At 50.1% G+C, this 20,502-nt stretch overlaps 1 protein-coding gene across 1 annotated transcript in view; it reads left to right on the forward strand.

Annotated features, from left to right (window-relative positions):
• The window catches only part of OSMR (oncostatin M receptor), a 39,430-nt gene extending 19,482 nt beyond the window's left edge, over window positions 1-19,948 (forward strand). Inside the window, exons 12-17 of the mRNA XM_053408452.1 lie at window positions 2,767-2,868; window positions 4,511-4,672; window positions 7,087-7,254; window positions 7,821-7,905; window positions 10,147-10,195; window positions 18,287-19,948. Coding sequence (XP_053264427.1) covers window positions 2,767-2,868; window positions 4,511-4,672; window positions 7,087-7,254; window positions 7,821-7,905; window positions 10,147-10,195; window positions 18,287-18,721 — 1,001 coding nt within the window. The 3' untranslated portion in view covers window positions 18,722-19,948. The remainder of the gene's footprint in view (window positions 1-2,766; window positions 2,869-4,510; window positions 4,673-7,086; window positions 7,255-7,820; window positions 7,906-10,146; window positions 10,196-18,286) is intronic.
• Window positions 19,949-20,502: the final 554 nt, after the last annotated feature.

The raw sequence follows: 20,502 nt of genomic DNA on the forward strand, positions 1-20,502 counted from the left end.
GTAACATCTGAGTCAGGAGCATGTCCTGAACTGTTTCCTAGATGCAATAATAGGCTGGATGAGGGCTAGCTAACTGAACACTGAGAAGACAGAGAACTTAAGGGTTGGTGGTTCCCAGGTCCAAGAATTCAAATGTCTGCCTGTGCTGGATGAGGTTGCGTTCCTTCTGCTGGAGCAGAAACATCGTTTGGGACAGGGCTTTTTTTCAGCCAGAACTTGCCAGAACTCTGTTCCAGCACCTCCCAGGTTTGCCATTCTAAGAGAACAAGGGAGGGAGTTTTGGCACCTCTTTTCCTAGAGAAATAGCACTGGTTTGGAGCAAATCAATCATTATTAGAGGCCCAAGTGACCTGTGTAGCGTGCAGATCCTTAAAAACTAAAGTAATGCATGTGTAGTTTGATGAACCACTCAGCACTCTAGTTGCACATTTTGCAAAGTTTTTTGCAGATAAAATCGCTCAGATTCGGGAAGAAGTAGACTCCACCGTGGGAGCAGGGCCGGGGCGGGAGAGTGCTAGAGTTTTGTCTAGTCAAGTTGAGTGGGATCAATTCCAATCTGTTACCTCCGAGGATGTGGACAGGCTGCTTGGACGAGTGAAGCCAACCACCTGTCTCCTGGATCCTTGCCCATCCTGGCTTATAAAAGCTAGCCGGGAAGGACTGGGCGATGGGCTTCGTGGGGTGGTGAATGCTTCCCTCCCTGTGGTGAATGCTTCCCTCCGTGAGGGAGCCTTCCCAGACCCGCTGAAAGAGGCGGTTATTAAACCGCTTCTTAAAAGACCATCTTTAGATGCGGCCACGATGGCCAACTATCGCCCAGTCTCAAATCTTCCATTCCTGGGCAAGGTGATTGAGCGAGCGGTTGCTGAACAACTCCAGGCACGCCTGGAAGAAGCGGACCATTTGGATCCCTTCCAGTCGGGATTCAGGCCTCATCATGGGACTGAAACTGCCTTGGTCGCACTGGTTAATGATCTCTGGTGGGCTAGGGACAAAGGTGAGAGCTGTTTCCTAGTTCTGCTGGATCTCTCAGCGGCGTTTGATACCATCGACCATAACATCCTTCTGGACCATCTTGAGGGGCTGGGAGCTGGGGGCACTGTCATACAGTGGTTCCGCTCCTTCCTCCTGGGCCGTGTTCAGAAAGTGGTGGTTGGGGATGAGTGTTCAGACCCCTGGGCTCTCACTTGTGGGGTGCCTCAGGGTTCTGTCCTCTCCCCCATGCTTTTCAACATTTACATGCAGCCGCTGGGAGAGATCATCAGGAGGTTTGGGCTGGGTGTTCATCAGTATGCGGATGATACCCAGCTCTACCTCTCTTTTAAATCAGAACCAGTGAAGGCGGTGTGTGAGTGTCTGGAGGCGGCTAACAAATTGAGGTTGAATCCTGACAAGACAGAAGTACTGTTTTGGGGGGACAGGAGGCGGGCAGGTGTGGAGGGTTCCCTGGTCCTGAATGGGGTAACTGTGCCCCTGAAGGACCAGGTGCGCAGCCTGGGAGTCATTTTGGACTCACAGCTGTTCATGGAGGCACAGGTCAAATCTGTGTCCAGGGCAGCTGTTTACCAGCTCCATCTGGTACGTAGGCTGAGACCCTATCTGCCTGCGGACTATCTCGCCAGAGTGGTGCATGCTCTGGTTATCTCCCGCTTGGACTACCGCAATGCACTCTACGTGGGGCTACCTTTGAAGGTGACTCGGAAACTACAACTAATCCAGAATGCGGCAGCTAGACTGGTGACTGGGGGTGGCCGCCGAGACCATATAACACCAGTCTTGAAATACCTACATTGGCTCCCAGTACGTTTCCGAGCACAATTCAAAGTGTTGGTGCTGACCTTTAAAGCCCTAAACGGCCTCGGTCCAGTATACCTGAAGGAGCGTCTCCACCCCCATCATTCTGCCCGGACGCTGAGGTCCAGCGCCGAGGGCCTTCTGGCGGCTCCCTCATTGCGAGAAGCAAAGCTACAGGGAACCAGGCAGAGGGCCTTCTCGGTAGTGGCGCCCGCCCTGTGGAACGCCCTTCCAGCAGATGTCAAAGAGATAAACAACTACCTGACATTCAGAAGACATCTTAAGGCAGCCCTGTTCAGGGAAGTTTTTAACGTGTGATATTTTACTGTATTTTTGGTTTTTATGGAAGCCGCCCAGAGTGGCTGGGGAGGCCCAGCCAGATGGGCAGGGTATAAATAATAAATTATTATTATTATTATACTAGCTGTAGCTTCTGAATTAAGTGCAAGGGCAACCCCACTACAGTAAACTAAATGTGAGGTTTTTGATGCCTGGATCACCATGGGAGAGGCTATCCCTGTCCAGGAATGGGTGCAGCTGTTGTTTCACCCATATATCTGCATAAATTGTTTTATTGTTTTTTAAGAGTATCAAAATATGGTTGAATTGTTCTTAGGGTTTGCTGAAATAATTTGATTGGTTCCAGAAGTTCTGTTTTTTGTGCTTTGATTTTGTCTTGCACGCTGCACTTTGATGGCTTAATGCTATGACACGGTGCATACATTTATTGAATAATAATCTGTGAGACTGGATGTATATTGATGTATATGAATGGCGGAATGTGAGAGACAGCTGAAGGGAGAATGGACACAAATTCCTCATGCGCAAAAACGCATCCAGTTTCATCTTATTCCTATTCATTCCATTAATTAAATATCACATCCTTCAGTTGATAGCTTGCTCTGTTCAGTAAATGCAATCTGACTTCAATCTCTAATTAGAGATACTTACCTGAAATGTATTATGTTCTAGATGCTTTCGAATCTCATGTGAGATACACTTTCCGGGTGTATGGGACTATAGATGATAGAGCCCATTTACTGGAAAAGAAGACTAAATATCTTAATGAATCAGGTAAGCCAGTGGTGATGTTTGACTACATTGAAAATGATGTGCTGAACAAGTCTTCTGAAAACTAGTTCTAGAGCAGTGGTTCCCAGTAAGTACTGTGGAGCCCCTGTTTTTTTCAGAAGCCAAGCAATGGACATGTTCCAATGCGCATGGTGAGTTGTATCAACACTGCTTGCTGGACAGAAGATAGACATATCTGTCAGATTTTTGTGTGGAGAATCCTGCTATTTGGCAAACAATGCCCCTGGTGTTATAACCAGAATAGCTGCAGCTATGTCCAAAGTGTGCCCATGGCCACATAGTTAGTAGGAGGCCACAGTTTCTGTAATTATTATAACAGGAGGCAAAGTCCAAAGGAGTTGGGGCACTCAGTAGAACACTTAAGCATGTGCTGAATCACATACTAATGAGTTTTTCTGAGAGTGTTTGTGGAAGCATTCTTCTGCAGCTGATTGTAGCCCATCAGTGGCGTAGCGTGGGTTGTCAGAACCCGGGGCAAGGCAAGTAATTTGCACCCCTAACCCGTGGATTTGCGCCCCCTAACCCTAACCCCCAGATGTTGCGCCCGGTGCGGCCGGCCCCCCCTGCACCCCCCACGCTACGCCACTGTAGCCCATGCAAGTGCATGCTTCAGTGCATTTGTTTATTGCCTTTGTTGTTGTTGTTAGTCGTTTAGTCGTGTCCGACTCTTCGTGACCCCATGGACCAGAGCACACCTGTCTTCCACTGCCTCCTGCAGTTTGGTCAAACTCATGTTTGTATCTTTGAGAACACTATCCAACCATCTCATCCTCTGTCGTCCCCTTCTCCTTGTGCCCTCCATCTTTCCCAACATCAGGGTCTTTTCTAGGGAGTCTTCTCTTCTCATGAGGTGGCCAAAGTATTGGAGCCTCAGCTTCAGGATCTGTCCTTCCAGTGAGCACTCAGGGCTGATTTCCTTCAGAATGGGAGAGGTTTGATCTTCTTGCAGTCCATGGGACTCTCAAGAGTCTCCTCCAGCACCATAATTCAAAAGCATCAATTCTTCGGCGATCAGCCTTCTTTATGGTCCAGCTCTCACTTCCATATATCACTACTGGGAAAACTATAGCTTTAACTATATGGAACTTTATTGGCAAGGTGATGTCTCTGCTTTGTAAGATGCTGTCTAGATTGCCTTTATTTATTGCCTTTATACCCTGTGTTTTCCCCATTGAACTCAAGATAGTATGCAAGAGGCTATGAAGTGGCCTCTATTCTATGTGCTACCGGCTCCCCCAAAAAACCCTGTTTAGTTTCAGCCAGGTTGGTGCATGGTGTGCCTTCAGACCACTGTATGGTGCTGATGTTGTAAAACAACAGAGCTGCTTAGCAGAAAGAAACTTGAAAAACAGGGTCTAGGTGAAATCCTGAGATTTGACCCTAAGTTGGGGTTTTCTTTTAGAGTTTGTATGTCTTGGGAAACAGGGGTGAGATGTCTATTCTGCACAGTTCTAAAGATAGTGAGGACTTCTGAGAAAGAGTTGGCTCAATATCCTTGTTTCCTTTTAAATTGGTGATGTTCTCAAAATGCAAACTTAGAAATGGAAATCTGACCATGGAGCCAAGGTCAAAGATGAGCAGTCCAAGAAGCACATAACCATTTTATCAACCTCCTTTCTTCCAGACCCAGCGCATGAGCCTGATAATCTGAAAACACACACAGTGACTTCCCATTCATTTACCCTAACTTGGGAATTTGATCATCTCAATGAAACCCACCCAGGTTTTATCAGAGGTTACTATGTTTACGTGAAAAAGGAACATGGAAACTGCACATTACTTCCAGGTAATTGGTTCAACACCCAGAACATCTTGTATTCAGGCAACACACCCATGTTTAAAACCAACAGGGGAGCTCTGTACCAAGTAGCCACTTCCCCATCATCATGTGTGGCCTCCCTCTGTGTCCACACATACAAGACCAACACGTTGAGAGGACTTCATGTGTCCCAGCTGATTGCTCAGAGTGCCAGATCACATGGAAGGCTTTGTGTCAGTGTTCGAAACTCCCATTGTTCTAGGCACATTTTGTGACAGGGAATTTCAGTAGCGCAAGCAGATTCTGAGCTCTGGGCGCAATACTGCACCGAAGATTTCAGATTGAAACTTCAGAGTGGAAGGAAAGGAGGACCTTTTTCTGCCTCCCCACTTCCAGCTACTCTCTGAAGACTGAAGAAGAGAGCCTCTTAAGAATATTAGGGGGGTTGGCAGGGGAAGGACTAGACCACGTGAAAAATGAACATAATATTTTAGCTGCAGTTCATTAATTTTCAGCTTCGTATTCTTGTTATAAAAAAGCACACCTAGACAGTTCGTTGCTGCGCCCATAACCTAGGTTTAAGGTGCCATTTAGCTCCTAGCTTTCATATCTCAGTTTCTAACACTGCTTTGTGTGCAGTTGTACACACCTCCCTCCCCAACAGCAGTATTGCTAACACTTTTCAGGACAGTGGAAGGTCATAGAGAGTACAGGGCTGCACACATGCACTGACAGGAGTGTCAGATTAGCTCCCCTGGTGTGCCCACATTGTGCCCTGATCCTGCATTTCTTTGACCTCACACCATTCAGGTAAACACCACTGTCAGGTGGGGGCAGTTTCACAGCGCTGTCCTACTACAATGCTCCCCCTTCTGCAAATGTTCACACCACATGCTCAGTTGCCAGGGTAGGGTTTACTTGGTGCATTGGGGGAGGGTACGCTGTGCAGTCCTACTCACACACTGTTTTTACACATGAGTATGATGCTCAAATAGGGTGCAGCACACAATTACTACGTCAAATGTCATTTAGGAATTGGTAGAAGGGGAAAAATGTGGTTGTGTTATTGTTTTTCTAGAACCAAGAGATCTACCACCTGCCCCAGGTACGAAATTGTGTCCTGGTTCAGGGGTGGGGTGTGCATGGCCTTAGAACAAACAGGGCACTTCTGATCACACAGTCTCTTACAGTCCTGATTTTATCCACCTCCCTGATCAGTCTAATTTGGGGATGGTGGAAGCCTTTTCACTGTTGCTGCTGTTAAACCATTGGGAGTTCAAAACACTTACGTATTTACTGCAAACAATCTGGAGTTCTATCTCTGGATGCCAATCTACTTTCTATTTGTCCCTGAGTTGGCATGTATTTTTCTTCTGCTGAGCTCTGTATTATGGATGCTTTTTATGGTTTCATACTGTATCAGTGAAAGGGCCACCTCAGTTATAAATGGTGCTGCAAGGCCAGATCCAGGTGACTGGTAGCTGAATAGGTGGCCCAACATCAGCGAAAAGCATTGTGATTTTCATTCGGATTTCTATCATATGCACACACAAATCTACATTTGTGTGGCCCTATATTATGGAGAAGAGACACGGGTGGCGCTGTGGGTTAAACCACAGAGCCTAGGACTTGCCGATCAGAAGGTCGGCGGTTAGAATCCCCGCAACGGGGTGAGCTCCCGTTGCTCGGTCCCTGTTCCTGCCAACCTAGCTGGACACCTTCACCTGCTACAGAGGTAACAAAACATGTCTGTCCCATATCAGTCTCCACAGCCATAGCAGGCACTGTAACCCTCCAATGGTTTGACTTCACCCCCAAAGGCACACTCCTCCATTGTCACCTGAGACAGATGGATGCCAACAACCACCATGTATTAATGCAACATTTTTTATACAAATGAGCTGTTTGGGATGCAGGTGGCGCTGTGGTCTAAACCACAGAGCCTAGAACTTGCTGATCAGAAGGTCGGCGGTTAGAATCCCTCCTGTTGCTCGGCCCTGCTCCTGCCAACCTAGCAGTTCAAAAGCACGTCAAAGTGCAAGTAGATAAATAGGTACCGCTCCGGCGGGAAGGTAAACAGCATTTCCCTGTGCTGCTCTGGTTCGCCAGAAGCGGCTTAGTCATGCTGGCCACATGACCCGGAAGCTGTACGCTGGCTCCCTCAGCCAATAAAGCGAGATGAGCGCCGCAACCCCAGAGTCGGCCACGACTGGCCCTAACGATCAAGGGGCCCCTTTACCCTTTACCTATATTATGGAGATGATGAGCTTGTGGCCACCCAGCTCCCATCCTCCAAGACCATTGGCCAGGTTTACTGGGGCTGGTGTGAACTGGAGTCCAAAAAACACAGGCTCCTCATTTCTTCTATACTGGGTGGCTACAAGAGCTTGAATGAAGAAAGGAGCTTGTTTACCTGCCATTGCCTTTGTTTTTGAATGTAGACCATCCAGCGCATTGCATCTATACCATTGAAGATCCAAATCTTAAGACTTTTACAGTGAGGAACTTGGAGCCCAGCACACATTATGAGGTTGGAGTTAAAGCTTACAGTGTCGGCTCACAAGCTCTCCCTAAGAACTTCAGACAAGTATTGACACTCTCTGATGATGGTAAGTCTTAAAAGTCACTTAATTTATTAAAGCAGGGGTAACTAATGCAATGGCTTCCAGATGTTGTTCCCTGATCATTGGGCACATTGGCTGGAGGACTAAATGTTACTTGCATATTTTAACAAGGCATTTATGTGTATGGTAATTGTGAGCATTCTGTCATTTTTAATCAGCTGCTGTGTTTTGACAATGTGAAGTTGTCTTATATTGAGTCATAGCGGGAGAGAAGTTTGATGTGTCCTTAGTCATGAACCCCGCCCTGATATGGAAGACTGATTTGTCTGCATTGGTGCCCTCAATATTTCACCTTTAAGAAACTCCCTCCATCTTGGACTCCCTTCCCTTTGAGTGTTTCTAACCATGTTATCTCTCCCATCTGCCTTCTTAAAGTCTAATGTATGTCAATTCCACATCTGGCATGCATATTACAGAACCACCCTTCCCATTTTCCTTGAATTTTATATGGCCCTATTTTTTTTCCTAGTACTGAAAACCAATCTAAAATAACGTCGGGTGATCTGGGTACTGCATCTGTTCCTAATTATGTTTATTTTTTTATTCAACAGGAAATAGGTGGCTGCAGAATCTTCTGCCACTTGTGATTGTACCATCAGTGCTCCTACTTGCTGTGTGCGTCTGGAAAAGTGAATGGTGAGTTCAGCACAATTCATTAAATTAATATTTTACATGTGAGGAGGGACCCTGGTCCAGTCAGGGTCTCTCCTCATGTGTAGGGGTGCCCTACATGTACAGTTCTTTCCAGTGAAGGTCCTGTGGCTCTGTAGCCCCCATGGCCCCCTCGACATTTTCACTCAAAGTGTAGAGGGGGTTGGTTGTGTGCTCTCCCTTCTATCATACCATCTCTCTAAAAGATGATTACAGTGGTACCTCGGGTTACATACGCTTCAGGTTACAGACTCCGCTAACCCAGAAATAGTACCTCGGGTTAAGAACTTTGCTTCAGGATGAGAACAGAAATCGTGCTCTGGCGGCACGGCGGCAGCAGGAGGCCCCATTAGCTAAAGTGGTGCTTCAGGTTAAGAACAGTTTCAGGTTAAGAACGGACCTCTGGAACAAATTAAGTACTTAACCCGAGGTACCACTGTATAATACTGCTGGTGCAGTGCCCTTCAGATAAGAACTGACCCAGTTGTGAGTGGATCGGTAAGTGGGATAATAATGAAGTTAAAAACATAACACAGATGCTTATGTACATCAAACCGCTACTACCTCGCTTTCTTAAGTGATCCTTTCACCCTTTATGCATCATTCTCTTTTCTGTGTTTCCCACTGACCCATTTTGGGGTGTTGTATCTTGAAATGAATGAAATGAATCTTTATTTGCATCAGCCATCGGCCATAGCAACAAAACAGCAGTGCAATATACAAAGAACAGAAATAAAAAGTTGATTATATAAAACACACTTTAGGGTCCTGAATCGGTCAAATAGTGGACCTTATTCCAATTACGCCAGCTAAAAACCTTGCAACCTTTGCTGTCATCTGCTCCTCCTGATCTGCCAGGAGAAAGGACACTGTGGCAGTGGCTGGGTGACCCGGAATGAACAATAAAAGAGGGGTGGTAACCTCATTCCTCAAGTCTTTATAAAGAGTGCAAGCCAGAAGGCAGCACCGAATCGGTGGCGCATGCCCATCTCCACAGGGACATAAGCGTTTTCGTGTGGAATGCGTAGAAATCCTCCCTCAAGTACAGCCGAGGGCAATACATTCAGTCTTGCGAGGGTATCTTGACTTAATGTGTGGTGAATGGGACTTCTACCTGCTTGTGCAGCCCTTCTGCTCTTCCTTTTGTGGTGTGAATAAACAAACAAACAAACCTAGAAGCTTTTGATTAACCACGGTTTCTTGTTTCAACCAAACTGGAAAACTAATTGCCAGCTTGTGTACAAGTCAGGGTTGGAGCCAGCTTGAGTTCCTGGCTTTTTTTAAAGCTGGTGTCAGAGACTGGTTGGACGCAGAGGAATGGGGAGGGGGGAGGAACCAGCTGGGGAGCCACTAAGGGAAGATGGCTCAGAGCCTGGACAGCTGCAAACCATAGTTTCCTGGTTTAGATGAAATGAGAAACGATGGTTAATTAGAGGCTACCTGGTTAAACTGATTTTAGAATGAATTGATTTTAGAATCCTGTATTATTTTACTGTTGTTAGCCTCTCTGAGCCCGGCTTCGGCCGGGGAGGGCAGGATAGAAATGACATTTGTTTTATTAATTATTATTATTATTATTATTATTATTATTATTATTATTATTATTATTAACTGTGGGTGAAGGAAAGGGGTTTCATATCTTGGCTTATTAAGTTATGAGGTGATCATTGACTATAAACTATATAGTCAATATATATGTGCAATATATACGTGCAGTGACTATATATGTGCATGGTTCAGAACTGTGGTCATGGCCCAGGAGCGGGAGCATGAACAGCTCCTGTGACCCTAACAGGGTAAGTCTTAAGTGCTGCTTCAAGGCTTGATGCCAGTTGTGGAGCAGCAGCAGTTATTTTCTGGCTGGCACCTGGGTGATGTTGGGCTAGCAATGGGGAAGGGGAGAACCACATTCACCACCTTGAGCTCTTTGGGGGAAAGGTGGGGCAATAACAAAACAAACTTGCTTAGGCTGCCCCTGATAAGCCAGGTAACTTCAGTTACCTACTCTGAGCAGAGCAAGGAGGCTAGCGCACAGCGTACCTGGGCAGGTACATTTCTAACTTTGTGGACAAACACGCCAGTTGCATTTGACTGTTTCAGCTGATTCTCAGAAGACCATTGTGGATTTAGTTCTTTGACATGACAAATAACTTTATCACTGCTGTGTTTTAAGCAACAAAATAAGTTGCCTTACTTTTCTTATTTTCCCCTCCCTTGCTTTTCTAGTGTGAAGAATTCATTGAAAATCCCCCATCCTGATGCAGCTCTTTTAAAGGTAAGATAAAATCACTATCAAAATCTGATAGTAGAGGACTCTATAAACAGTGAAGCTGGCACAACTACTTTAGGTTTGTGTCAGGGGCTCAGGAGCAGAAGCACAGGGGAGACAGGAAATGGAGAGCGAAGGAGAGGAATCCGAGGGGAGCGTAGGGGAGTATGACAGTGACCTGAGAGATTCCATGAGCTTCTCCAGCGAATCAGAAGATTCCCAGAAGGGGGCGCCAATGGTGAGGGCAAGGGGGGGTCCCAGGGGGGACGCACCAGAAGCAAGGGGCCAGCGGCGACTCCCAAGGCAGCAGCGGGGGATCAGGACCAGCTCCCCCACCAGAGCGCAGTGGGGGGGAAGAGTCACATGTGTCAGGACCAGCCTCTCCTCCAGCGGGGAGAGAAGATGAGTCAGGGCTGACCACGCCCCCATCGGAAAGTGGGGAAACGGAGGGGAGGTCAGGTCCAGCTAGCCTCCCCGAAGGAGGGAGCAGTGACAGCAGTGTAACGGTCAGAAGGAAAGTGGGAGTCTGGGCGCACGCGCCAAGTTCAAATGTGCAGGCGCGCGGGACAGCAGGAAACCCGGATTGGGAGCCAGGTCCTAAAGCCCGACGGAGGGAGGGGGAAGAGTCAGGGGACTCAGCGTTAGAAGAGTCTAGGAAGGGCGAGACCCCGACGGGCAGGCGGACCCAGAGGAGGAAAGAACAAAGGAAGAGGTGGAGCAAGGCTAGAGTTTTAAACTGGTGTCAGGGGGGAGGAGATTCAGACGGAGCTTCGGCGGTCTAAAGTTTGAGACGTAGTGCTGCACGCTGCGGCTGTGGAAGTGAAACTGAACTTCAATAAAGACTTTTATACTAAACAACGAAGCAGCGTTGGTCCTCTGTGAGCTGGGACCTCGGGCAGCTCTGACAGTAAGCTCCGTCTCAAAAAGTATTCAACCCTCGCAGCGTGAGTTGGCGCAGTGAGGGGCAAAACTTGGTGTTTTGCGAGCTCACGAAGATAGGCAAAGATGACTACAGAGGAGAAGGTGACAGAACTGCAGAATGCAGTCTCGACGCTTTACTCAGAATTAGCAGCATCCAAGAAAAGAGAAGAAGCAGCAGCAGCGCTCTGCCGGGATCTGCAGACCAGGTGGGACCGTTGGGACAAGGAGGGGCTGCCAGGACCCAAGCCGGAGGGAGTTGGCCTCGGGAAGAGGGGGGGCAGCATAGTAGCCCACTTCGACGGGAACCTGCAGCAGTATCCTAACTTCAGAGCAGACATAGTTTTCGCGCTCAATTTGCTTCGTAAGGACTTTAGAGATGAGGAGGAGAAAGTGGGCTTCATAATAACTCATCTGCATGGGGAAGCTAAATCGTGACTGCGCACCTTATTGCGCGAAAATGATCCCGCCCTCCAAGATTCAAACGCATTTATCGAAGCTATGGACGCTTGTTTTAAATCAACGGTAGATGTGGATGTGGCCAGGAGGGAAATGCATGGGCTGAGGCAAGGGAAAGCAACGGTGCGACAATATCACTCCCGCTTTTTTGCGTTAGTAAATGTGCTGGGCTGGCAGAAGGACTCCGCTGCCGTCAGGGATCTGTTCTGGGAGGGGCTGAATGGGGCCGTGAAAGATGAGCTGGCAAGGGGAGAGAGACCCAAAAGCACCACAGAAGTAGTCCAAAGAGCGCTCGCAATAGGGGTGCGCCTAGAAGACCGCCCTTGGAGCAGGGAGGAGGGACGTAGGGCAAACACACCAGCCAGAACAACTCCCTTCCTACCCAGAGAGACAGAGCGCGCGCAATCCACACCTCCACTGGGGAGGGGAGAAGAGCCGATGGAGATAGGTGGTGCCAGGGCTCAGACAGCAAGCAGAGCCCAAACACCAGGAGCAGTCAAGACGAAGGCTCCTAGAGGGAGCAGGAAGTGTTACATCTGCGACAGTGCACTGCACATGGCCAAAGGGTGTCCCCAGAGGATCCAGAAGCACACTGCAGCCTCAGCAACAGTAAGGGGAGCACTTCAGCAAGGGGAACAGCTGCAGGGAAACGACGAAGCCTGGTTGGAAGCAGAAGCACTGGGGCTCAACCAGGCGAGTCAGTGAAGCAGTCCCCAGAGATTTTGCAGCCCACAGACCCCCTCCCACCCAAACCAGTGGTGCAACTCACAGCATCGCTCCAGCTGCCCGATGGGCTCACCCTGGAGGTCCCTATTACCATTGACTCTGGTAGCAATGCAGACTTTGTAGGAGTGGACTTCGTCAAGCAGCATCGCATAGCACTCCTGCCAGCCACGATGCCCCTAAATGTCGTCACAGTCGATGGCAGGAAGATACTGGGAGGAGAGGTGGTACAGCAAACACCGCCTATGGTGATGCAAATTGGAAATCACCGCGAAGTCATCAGCTTCAACGTCACCCACCTGTCAGACACGCCCATAGTGTTGGGCATGAGTTGGCTGGATAGGCACAGCCCGGCATTAGCATGGTACCAGCGGCAATTGACCTTCTGCTCTTCCTACTGCGCAGAACACTGCGTCCAGACCTGCCGGGAAGAAGAGGGGCAAGGGGATGAACAGCAGCTACACCTAGGCATGGTACAAGCGGTACCCAACAAGTACAAGGCCTTTTTGGAGGTCTTCTGCGAGAAGGAAGCAGACAAGCTGCCTCCCCACCGGCCCTACGACTGCAGGATTGACCTCCTGCCGGGGGCGACGCTGCCGACTGGGAAACTGTATTCCATGTCTGAAGACGAAATGCAAGAACTAAGGGAGTTCATAGATCACAACTTGAAGCGGGGATTCATCCAGGAATCCAAAGCAGTGGGGGGCAGTCCCGTGTTTTTCGTGAAGAAGAAGGACACGCCCGAACGGAGGCTCGTAGTGGATTATAGGATCATCAATTCCAGGACAAAGCCCACAGCATTCCCCATGCCCAAGATTGACGACCTGCTCGCGACGGTGAGGAAGGGACGGATCTTCACCAAGTTGGATCTACGAGGGGCGTACAACCTTATACGCATGCGGGAGGGCGATGAGTGGAAGACAGCCATGTTTACGCCTTTAGGCACCTATGAATATTGAGTCATGCCGTTTGGTCTGCAAAATGGTTCCCATTGTTTCCAAGCCTTCATGCACCACGTGTTAGCGGGACTCCTCTACAAGAAGTGCGTCTGCTTCTTAGATGACATCCTGATCTTCTCGGAATCGCAGGAGACTCACAAGGAGGACGTCAAGGAGGTCCTGCAGAGACTACGGGAGCACAGACTTTACGCCAAGCTGGAGAAGTGCCAGTTCGACATGACGGAGGTGGATTTCCTGGGCTACAAGCTGTCCGACAAGGGACTCGCCATGGACAGCACCAAGGTCCGCTCGGTGTTGGACTGGAAGAGCCCGCGCAATCGGAAGGAGGTCCAGAAGTTCGTTGGCTTTGCCAACTTTTATCGCAAGTTCATCAAGGGGTTCGCGAAGGAGACGGCGGCCATCACGGACACCCTCAGCTCCAAGAAGAAGAAGTTCACCTGGACGGACCAGGCGGAGCAGTCCTTTCGGAGGCTCAAGCGTCTCTTCGCGTCCGAAGAACAGCTGCTACACGTAAACCCCAGCAAACCAATAAGGGTTGAAACGGACGCCTCGGACAGAGCGGTGGGGGCGGTCCTGTTGCAGCAAGATCCGCAAGAGGACTGGAGGCCATGCGCATTCTACTCTAGGAAGCTCAGCAAGTCGGAGCAGAACTACACCATCTGGGACAGGGAGTTGCTGGCCATTCATGCAGCCTTCAAGGCGTGGCGGCACTTCCTTGTCGGAGCCAGACACACAGTGCAGGTACGCACGGACCATAAGAACCTGGAGTATTGGCGCACGGCGAGGTTCCTGAACCAGAGACACATCCGCTGGGCAGAGTTCTTTGCGGATTTCGATTTCCGGATAGAATACATCCCGGGAGACAACAACGTCATGGCGGATGCGCTATCCAGGAAGCCGCAGTATCTCGAGGAAGCGGCACCGGCGGCGGCCAAACACATTTTCGCACCAAAAGCGTGGGCGTGCGCTTCAGCCGCCGTGGACCTGGACGCAGTGCGTCGCACGCTGCAGGCGGATTCGTTTGCACAATCCAAGATGGAGGAGGTGCGAAGCGGCACAGCGAAGGACGACGAGTTCCAGATACACGACGGACTGCTCATCCGCAAAGGGGCTCTCTACGTACCGGGAGACGACCTCCGCGTGAAAGTCCTGCAGCAGCTACACGACACGCCCAGCGCTGGGCACTTTGGCAAGGACAAGACGGCGGAATTAGTCACCAGGGACTTTTGGTGGCCCAAGGTGAGGGGAGAAGTCGCGGATTACGTTTCCAGGTGTGACACCTGCCAAAGGGCCAAACCAGTACACAGGAAGCCGGCGGGTCTGCTGGAACCGCTGCAGACGCCGCTCGAACCGTGGGAGAAAGTGGCCCTGGACTTTGTCACAGATCTGCCCAGCTCGCGAGGCAAAACAGCGGTACTCGTGGTCGTAGACCTGTTCACCAAGATGGCGCACTTCATTCCGTGCGCGAAGGTGGCCACAGTGGAACAGACCGCCAAGCTGTTCATAGACCACGTGTTCAAAGCTCACGGCTTGCCGCGGTCCATCCTGTCCGACCGGGGCCGCCAATTCATCTCGAGCTTCTGGCAGAAGCTGCTGGGCATCCTGAACGTCAAGATCAACTTAGCGTCGGCCCGACACCCGCAGACCAACGGACAAGCGGAGAGGGTCAACGCCATCATGCAGCAGTACCTGCGATGCTACGCGAATCAACAGCCCTCGACCTGGGTGGACTACCTACCGCTGGCCGAGTTTGCCTACAACAACACGAAGCACGGGTCTACAGGGGTGACACCGTTCTTCGCCAACAATGGGCGGCATCCCAGAACCTTCCCGGGGTTAGAGACGAAGGGGGAGGGGGAGCCACGGGGGGCAGAGCACTTAGCAGCAGAGTTACAGGAGGTCCACGAGCAACTCCGAAGGCACTTGGAACTCGCGAAGCACGCCTACAAAACGCAGGCGGACAGGCACAGGAGGGTCGGGGAAGACATCCAGGTGGGAGACTGGGTCTGGTTAGCAGCCCAGGCAGTGCCGGCCAGAACTTTAGCTAAGAAGAAGCTCGGGCACAAGCAGCTGGGACCTTACCAGGTCGCGGCAAAAATCAATCCAGTGGCCTTCCGGTTGACACTCCCGGAGGGCTCCAGAATGCACCCAGTCTTTCATAGGTCAGTGCTCACACCCTACAAGGCACCTCACAGGTTTCAGGCGCCAGGGAACGCACCAGCCCCACGTAGCACATCGCCAACAGGGGAGGGGTCACAGAGGGCGACGCCACTCTACGAGGTCATGGAGATTTTGGACTCGAGATGGGGGGAAGAGGGAGTTGAATATCTCCTCGCCAGGGAAGGTACCCCGGCCAGCGCCAACGAGTGGGTATCGTGCTATGCCGTGGAGGAGCACTACCTCAAAGACGAGTTCCATTCAATCTTCCCACACAGACCCATGCCAGCGGAGTATTTCGACGACTGGCTTTTCACACCCACACTTTCAGCCAGTACGTTCCAGGGTTTCTCATCAGCGGAGGAGCTGACGCCAGAAACAAGTTCCCCGGAGGGGTCACTCTCGGGGTTTGTCACAGACCGCTCCTATTGGTGGGACACTCAACCAGAGGTGGGGTGAAGCAGGGAACTGCTGAGGGGGCCCTTACACACAGCCTCACCCGAGGGTCCAGGAGGAGGGGAGGACATGGACGTGTTGGGGGAGGATCCTGGATTCGAGCACGACAGCAGAGAAATGGAAGCAGAGGAAATTGACGTCGACGAGCCCATTGCGGGCGGGCCTGATCCCACTGGCCGGTTGCACACCAGGGGGAGAGAACGGCATCCCGCACTCACACCCACAGCACTGGAGCACCCGGAACCCACACCCGAAGAGGGGGAGGGGGGAAGGGGGGCTTCGAGGGGGGGATGGATGTCAGGGGCTCAGGAGCAGAAGCACAGGGGAGACAGGAAATGGAGAGCGAAGGAGAGGAATCCGAGGGGAGCGTAGGGGAGTATGACAGTGACCCGAGAGATTCCATGAGCTTCTCCAGCGAATCAGAAGATTCCCAGAAGGGGGCGCCGATGGTGAGGGCAAGGGGGGGTCCCAGGGGGGACGCACCAGAAGCAAGGGGCCAGCGGGGACTCCCAAGGCAGCAGTGGGGGATCAGGACCAGCTCCCCCACCAGAGCGCAGTGGGGGGGAAGAGTCACATGTGTCAGGACCAGCCTCTCCTCCAGCGGGGAGAGAAGATGAGTCAGGGCTGACCACGCCCCCATCGGAAAGTGGGGAAACGGAGGGGAGGTCAGGTCCAGCTAGCCTCCCCGAAGGAGGGAGCAGTGACAGCAGTGTAACGGTCAGAAGGAAAGTGGGAGGCTGGGCGCGCGCGCCAAGTTCAAATGTGCAGGCGCGCTGGGCGCGCGCGCCAAGTTCAAATGTGCAGCAGGAAACCCGGATTGGGAGCCAGGTCCTAAAGCCCGACGGAGGGAGGGGGAAGAGTCAGGGGACTCAGCGTCAGAAGAGTCTAGGAAGGGCGAGACCCCGACGGGCAGGCGGACCCAGAGGAGGAAAGAACAAAGGAAGAGGTGGAGCAAGGCTAGATGTCTTAAACTGGTGTCAGGGGGGAGGAGATTCAGACGGAGCTTTGGCGGTCTAAAGTTTGAGACGTAGTGCTGCACGCTGCGGCTGTGGAAGTGAAACTGAACTTCAATAAAGACTTTTATACTAAACAACGAAGCAGCGTTGGTCCTCTGTGAGCTGGGACCTCGGGCAGCTCTGACAGTGTGCAATGTGACTCTTTGCCCATCGTGCCCCTAAATCTGTTCCAGGGTTCCCCCCCAAAGCCCCAGAGCAGATTTAGAGCAAGGAGTTACATTGCACAGCTAAAAGTCATTGTGTTGGTGTTACCCTTTAGTTGGCTACAAGCCATAAGCTGGTCGTGCTTTTGTTTAATTGAATTTTTAAAACAATAATAATATTTTATTCTTTTTTCCATACAGAAAGTTACATTTGTTACTCAACAATTATATTCCAATTCAACAAAACTAGGGACTTCCCCCTCACCCAATACTGATGTTTCTAACCCAAATTACATACAATTGCATTTTAAGAAACACTTCAAACTCCACTGTGGTCTTAACGTATGGGAAATCACTTTTTATATAGACTAGAAAAGGTTTTTCAGTCTTCTTTAAAAGATTCTAAAATCATACCTTTTGTCAGTGCCATCAATTTTGCCATCTCTGCATATTCCAAGATTTTCATCAACCATTCTTACTTAATGGAAATCCAATGAGAGTTAAGTCATGTTAAGTCCCACTGATATCACATCCAGCTGGACTCAAACATGCCTAACTGTTCCGAGTGTGTTGGGCAATAGTGTGTGGGGCTCTAGAAACAAATATGCTAGCCCAGTGTTCCTTTTGCCCTACATGCTTCCCTGAACTCTGATTTTCCAGAGTTCTAAAATGCACAAGAGGGACGCGGGTGGCACTGTGGGTTAAACCACAGAGCCTAGGACTTGCCAATCAGAAGATCGGTGGTTCGAATCCCCATGACAGGGTGAGCTCCCGTTGCTCGGTCCCTTCTCCTGCCAACCTAGCAGTTCAAAAGCACGTCCAAGTACAAGTAGATAAATGGGTACCGCTCTGGCGGGAAGGTAAACAGCGTTTCTGTGCGTTGCTCTGGTTCGCCAGAAGTGGCTTAGTCATGCTGGCCACATGATCTGGAAGCTGTACGCCGGCTCCCTCAGCCAGTAAAGCGAGATGAGCGCCGCAACCTCAGAGTCTGTCACGACTGGACCTAATGGTCAGGGGTCCCTTTACCTTAAAATGCACAAGGAACCTTCTTGACTGCAGGAAGCGGCCTGAGCAAGTTGCCCTCCATGAGTTGGAAGGTAATGAGAATGGAGGGGGAACAAATGTTTTAAATTCATGCTCATCTACCACAGAAATGGAAGGAGTGGCTGGAGAACACTTTAGTCTGGATCCAGCCCATTCTTTTTTAGGGAGTGCTCTTTATCTTCAGCTTTATGAGTCTGGTTTTAATTTTCTTGCTTTCTGTAGATTCCACAGGTGAAGTCCGGACCCATGGAAATAAGCGAGACCCCTCCCAGCAAATTACAGCTGATAGGAACGTGTCCAGGTCCTGTCAGCAAGCAGCCTCCACTTCCAATTTTTGTGGAAAATTGGAGCTACTTTAAACTACAAGGTTGCGAGACTCTACTGTCACAAAAGGCAGCAAGCAAGAAACCCAACTTACCTTTGACATCTTACCAGCCGCTCGAGCGCTTTGGTTTTGGAAGCACCGCTATCAGCCACCCGCCAGGAACGAGTCAAGGCGATTTAGACTCTCTCTCTCAAACAGAAGTGCCTCTCAGTGTGGATTCTATTGAACCCAGCCAGCCACTGGTTTACAAACCCCAGCTGCCCCAAGAGTCCAAAGCAAGCACACCTGGATCAGATGATGAAATGGTGTGTTTAACTGCTATACACTGTTGAGCTCTGTACAGGAGCTGCTTCTAGATCAATATCCTAGCCACTGAAGCCAAACAGGTGGATGCAGTTTAGTCCTGCTGGCCACATGACCAGGAAAGCTGCCTGTGGACAAACGCCGGCTCCCTTGGCCTGAAAGGGAGAGGAGCACCGCAACCCCATAGTCGCATTTGACTGGACTTAACCGTCCGGGGGTCCTTTATCTTTTTTACCTAATGTGGAAACAAACAGAGGTGGTGATCCTTACAAACACTTCTCCTCATAGTGCAAATGGGGACAGTGCATCTCGGTGGAAGAATTTGCAAAGTGCTCTTTCTTCTGCTTTCGGCTTGGTTCACACATTTAGGCCACGAACTTACGGTACGGCAGAGAGAGATTTGGTGGCGGTTACTCTGCTGCACCCAGGCCCCTGCTGGCTCCTTTTGGTCAGTGTGGAAAGAAGCAACTTTTTCTTCATTTTCTCTTCCATTTCACCCTTAATTCCTACTGAGCACAAAGGCAGGGAAATTAAGCATGGTATGGCTTAATTTTCAATCTGGTATGGTTTTGAGGCTGATCCAGTTAGGGGAATGGAGAAGTTTTGGATCCTATGGATCCCAGGGCACTCTGTGTCAAGTCATCGCATGGAGCTGGCTTGAGATTGTGGCTTTTCCTAAAGCTGCTGTCAAGGACTGGCTGAAGGCAGAGGAATGGTGGCAGGAACCATCTGAGGAGCCACTAAGGGAAGGCGGATCGTATGCTCGTCCCCTCCTCCCTCCCAGTCCCTTTTCCTTTTGTGTTGTGTCTTTTACACAGAGAGAAGAGAATCCCTTTGCACTGATATTTGTATGCCAGTTTGGGAGTCTTCTGGGGGGTGGAAGAGCAGGGTAAAAATAAAATAATATTTTTAAAAGGTGTACCATTCTTAGGTCAAGATTTGCCTAATGAACGCCATCAGCAGAAGGCAAAGCCTTCCACATGCGCAACACGGCTTTCCCGTGTGCTCCCCCTGTATTGGCTTGGGGGGGGGGTTGTGAGACCCCCTAGAACACGCAATGGAGGATGGAAGGGGGAATTGTTCCATCTGGTAAACTGACATGCTTGCACAGACAGAACTTTCAACATAGCGCAAGCTTGAATTCCACAAAAAGCATGCACGTTTCTAAGGAATTCAGCTGGAAATGCTTGCAACTTTTCAACAAGGCTGGTCCAGTCATACTGTATGTTTCCCAATTAAATTCAGTCCAGAACCAAGTTGCGCCTTACTGCTTTCTTTGCATTTAAATAATACCATTTGGGATTTCTTTAAATGTTGACTTAGATCGCGGACCGTTCTACTGGAGCCTGCAGGTCTTCAAATGCTTTCCACTTGAGTTGCTTTTGAAACTCTTTGAGAACTCCTCAATAGTTTCAAAAGCACTTTTCCATGTGTTGCAAGAAAATGCCCATAAAATTCAAGAGCGAAGTGACACTGAGTGGGCAATCTTTTGGTTCCTGAGGAGTCTAATAGGTAAAGGTAAAGGGACCCCTGACCATTAGGTCCAGTCGTGGCCGAATCTGGGGTTGTGACGCTCATCTTGCTTTATTGGCCGAGTGAGCCGGCGTACAGCTTCCGGGTCATGTGGCCAGCATCTAAGCCGCTTCTGGCGAACCAGAGCAGCGCATGGAAACACCGTTTACCTTCCCACCAGAGTGGTACCTATTTATCTACTTGCACTTTGGTGTGCTTTCTAACTGCTAGGTTGGCAGGAGCAGGGACCGAGCAACGGGAGCTCACCCTATCGCGGGGATTCAAACCGCCGACCTTC

This window comes from Podarcis raffonei, chromosome 11 (genome assembly GCF_027172205.1).
Source record: "Podarcis raffonei isolate rPodRaf1 chromosome 11, rPodRaf1.pri, whole genome shotgun sequence".
In the NCBI taxonomy this organism is placed as follows: Eukaryota; Metazoa; Chordata; class Lepidosauria; order Squamata; family Lacertidae; genus Podarcis; species Podarcis raffonei.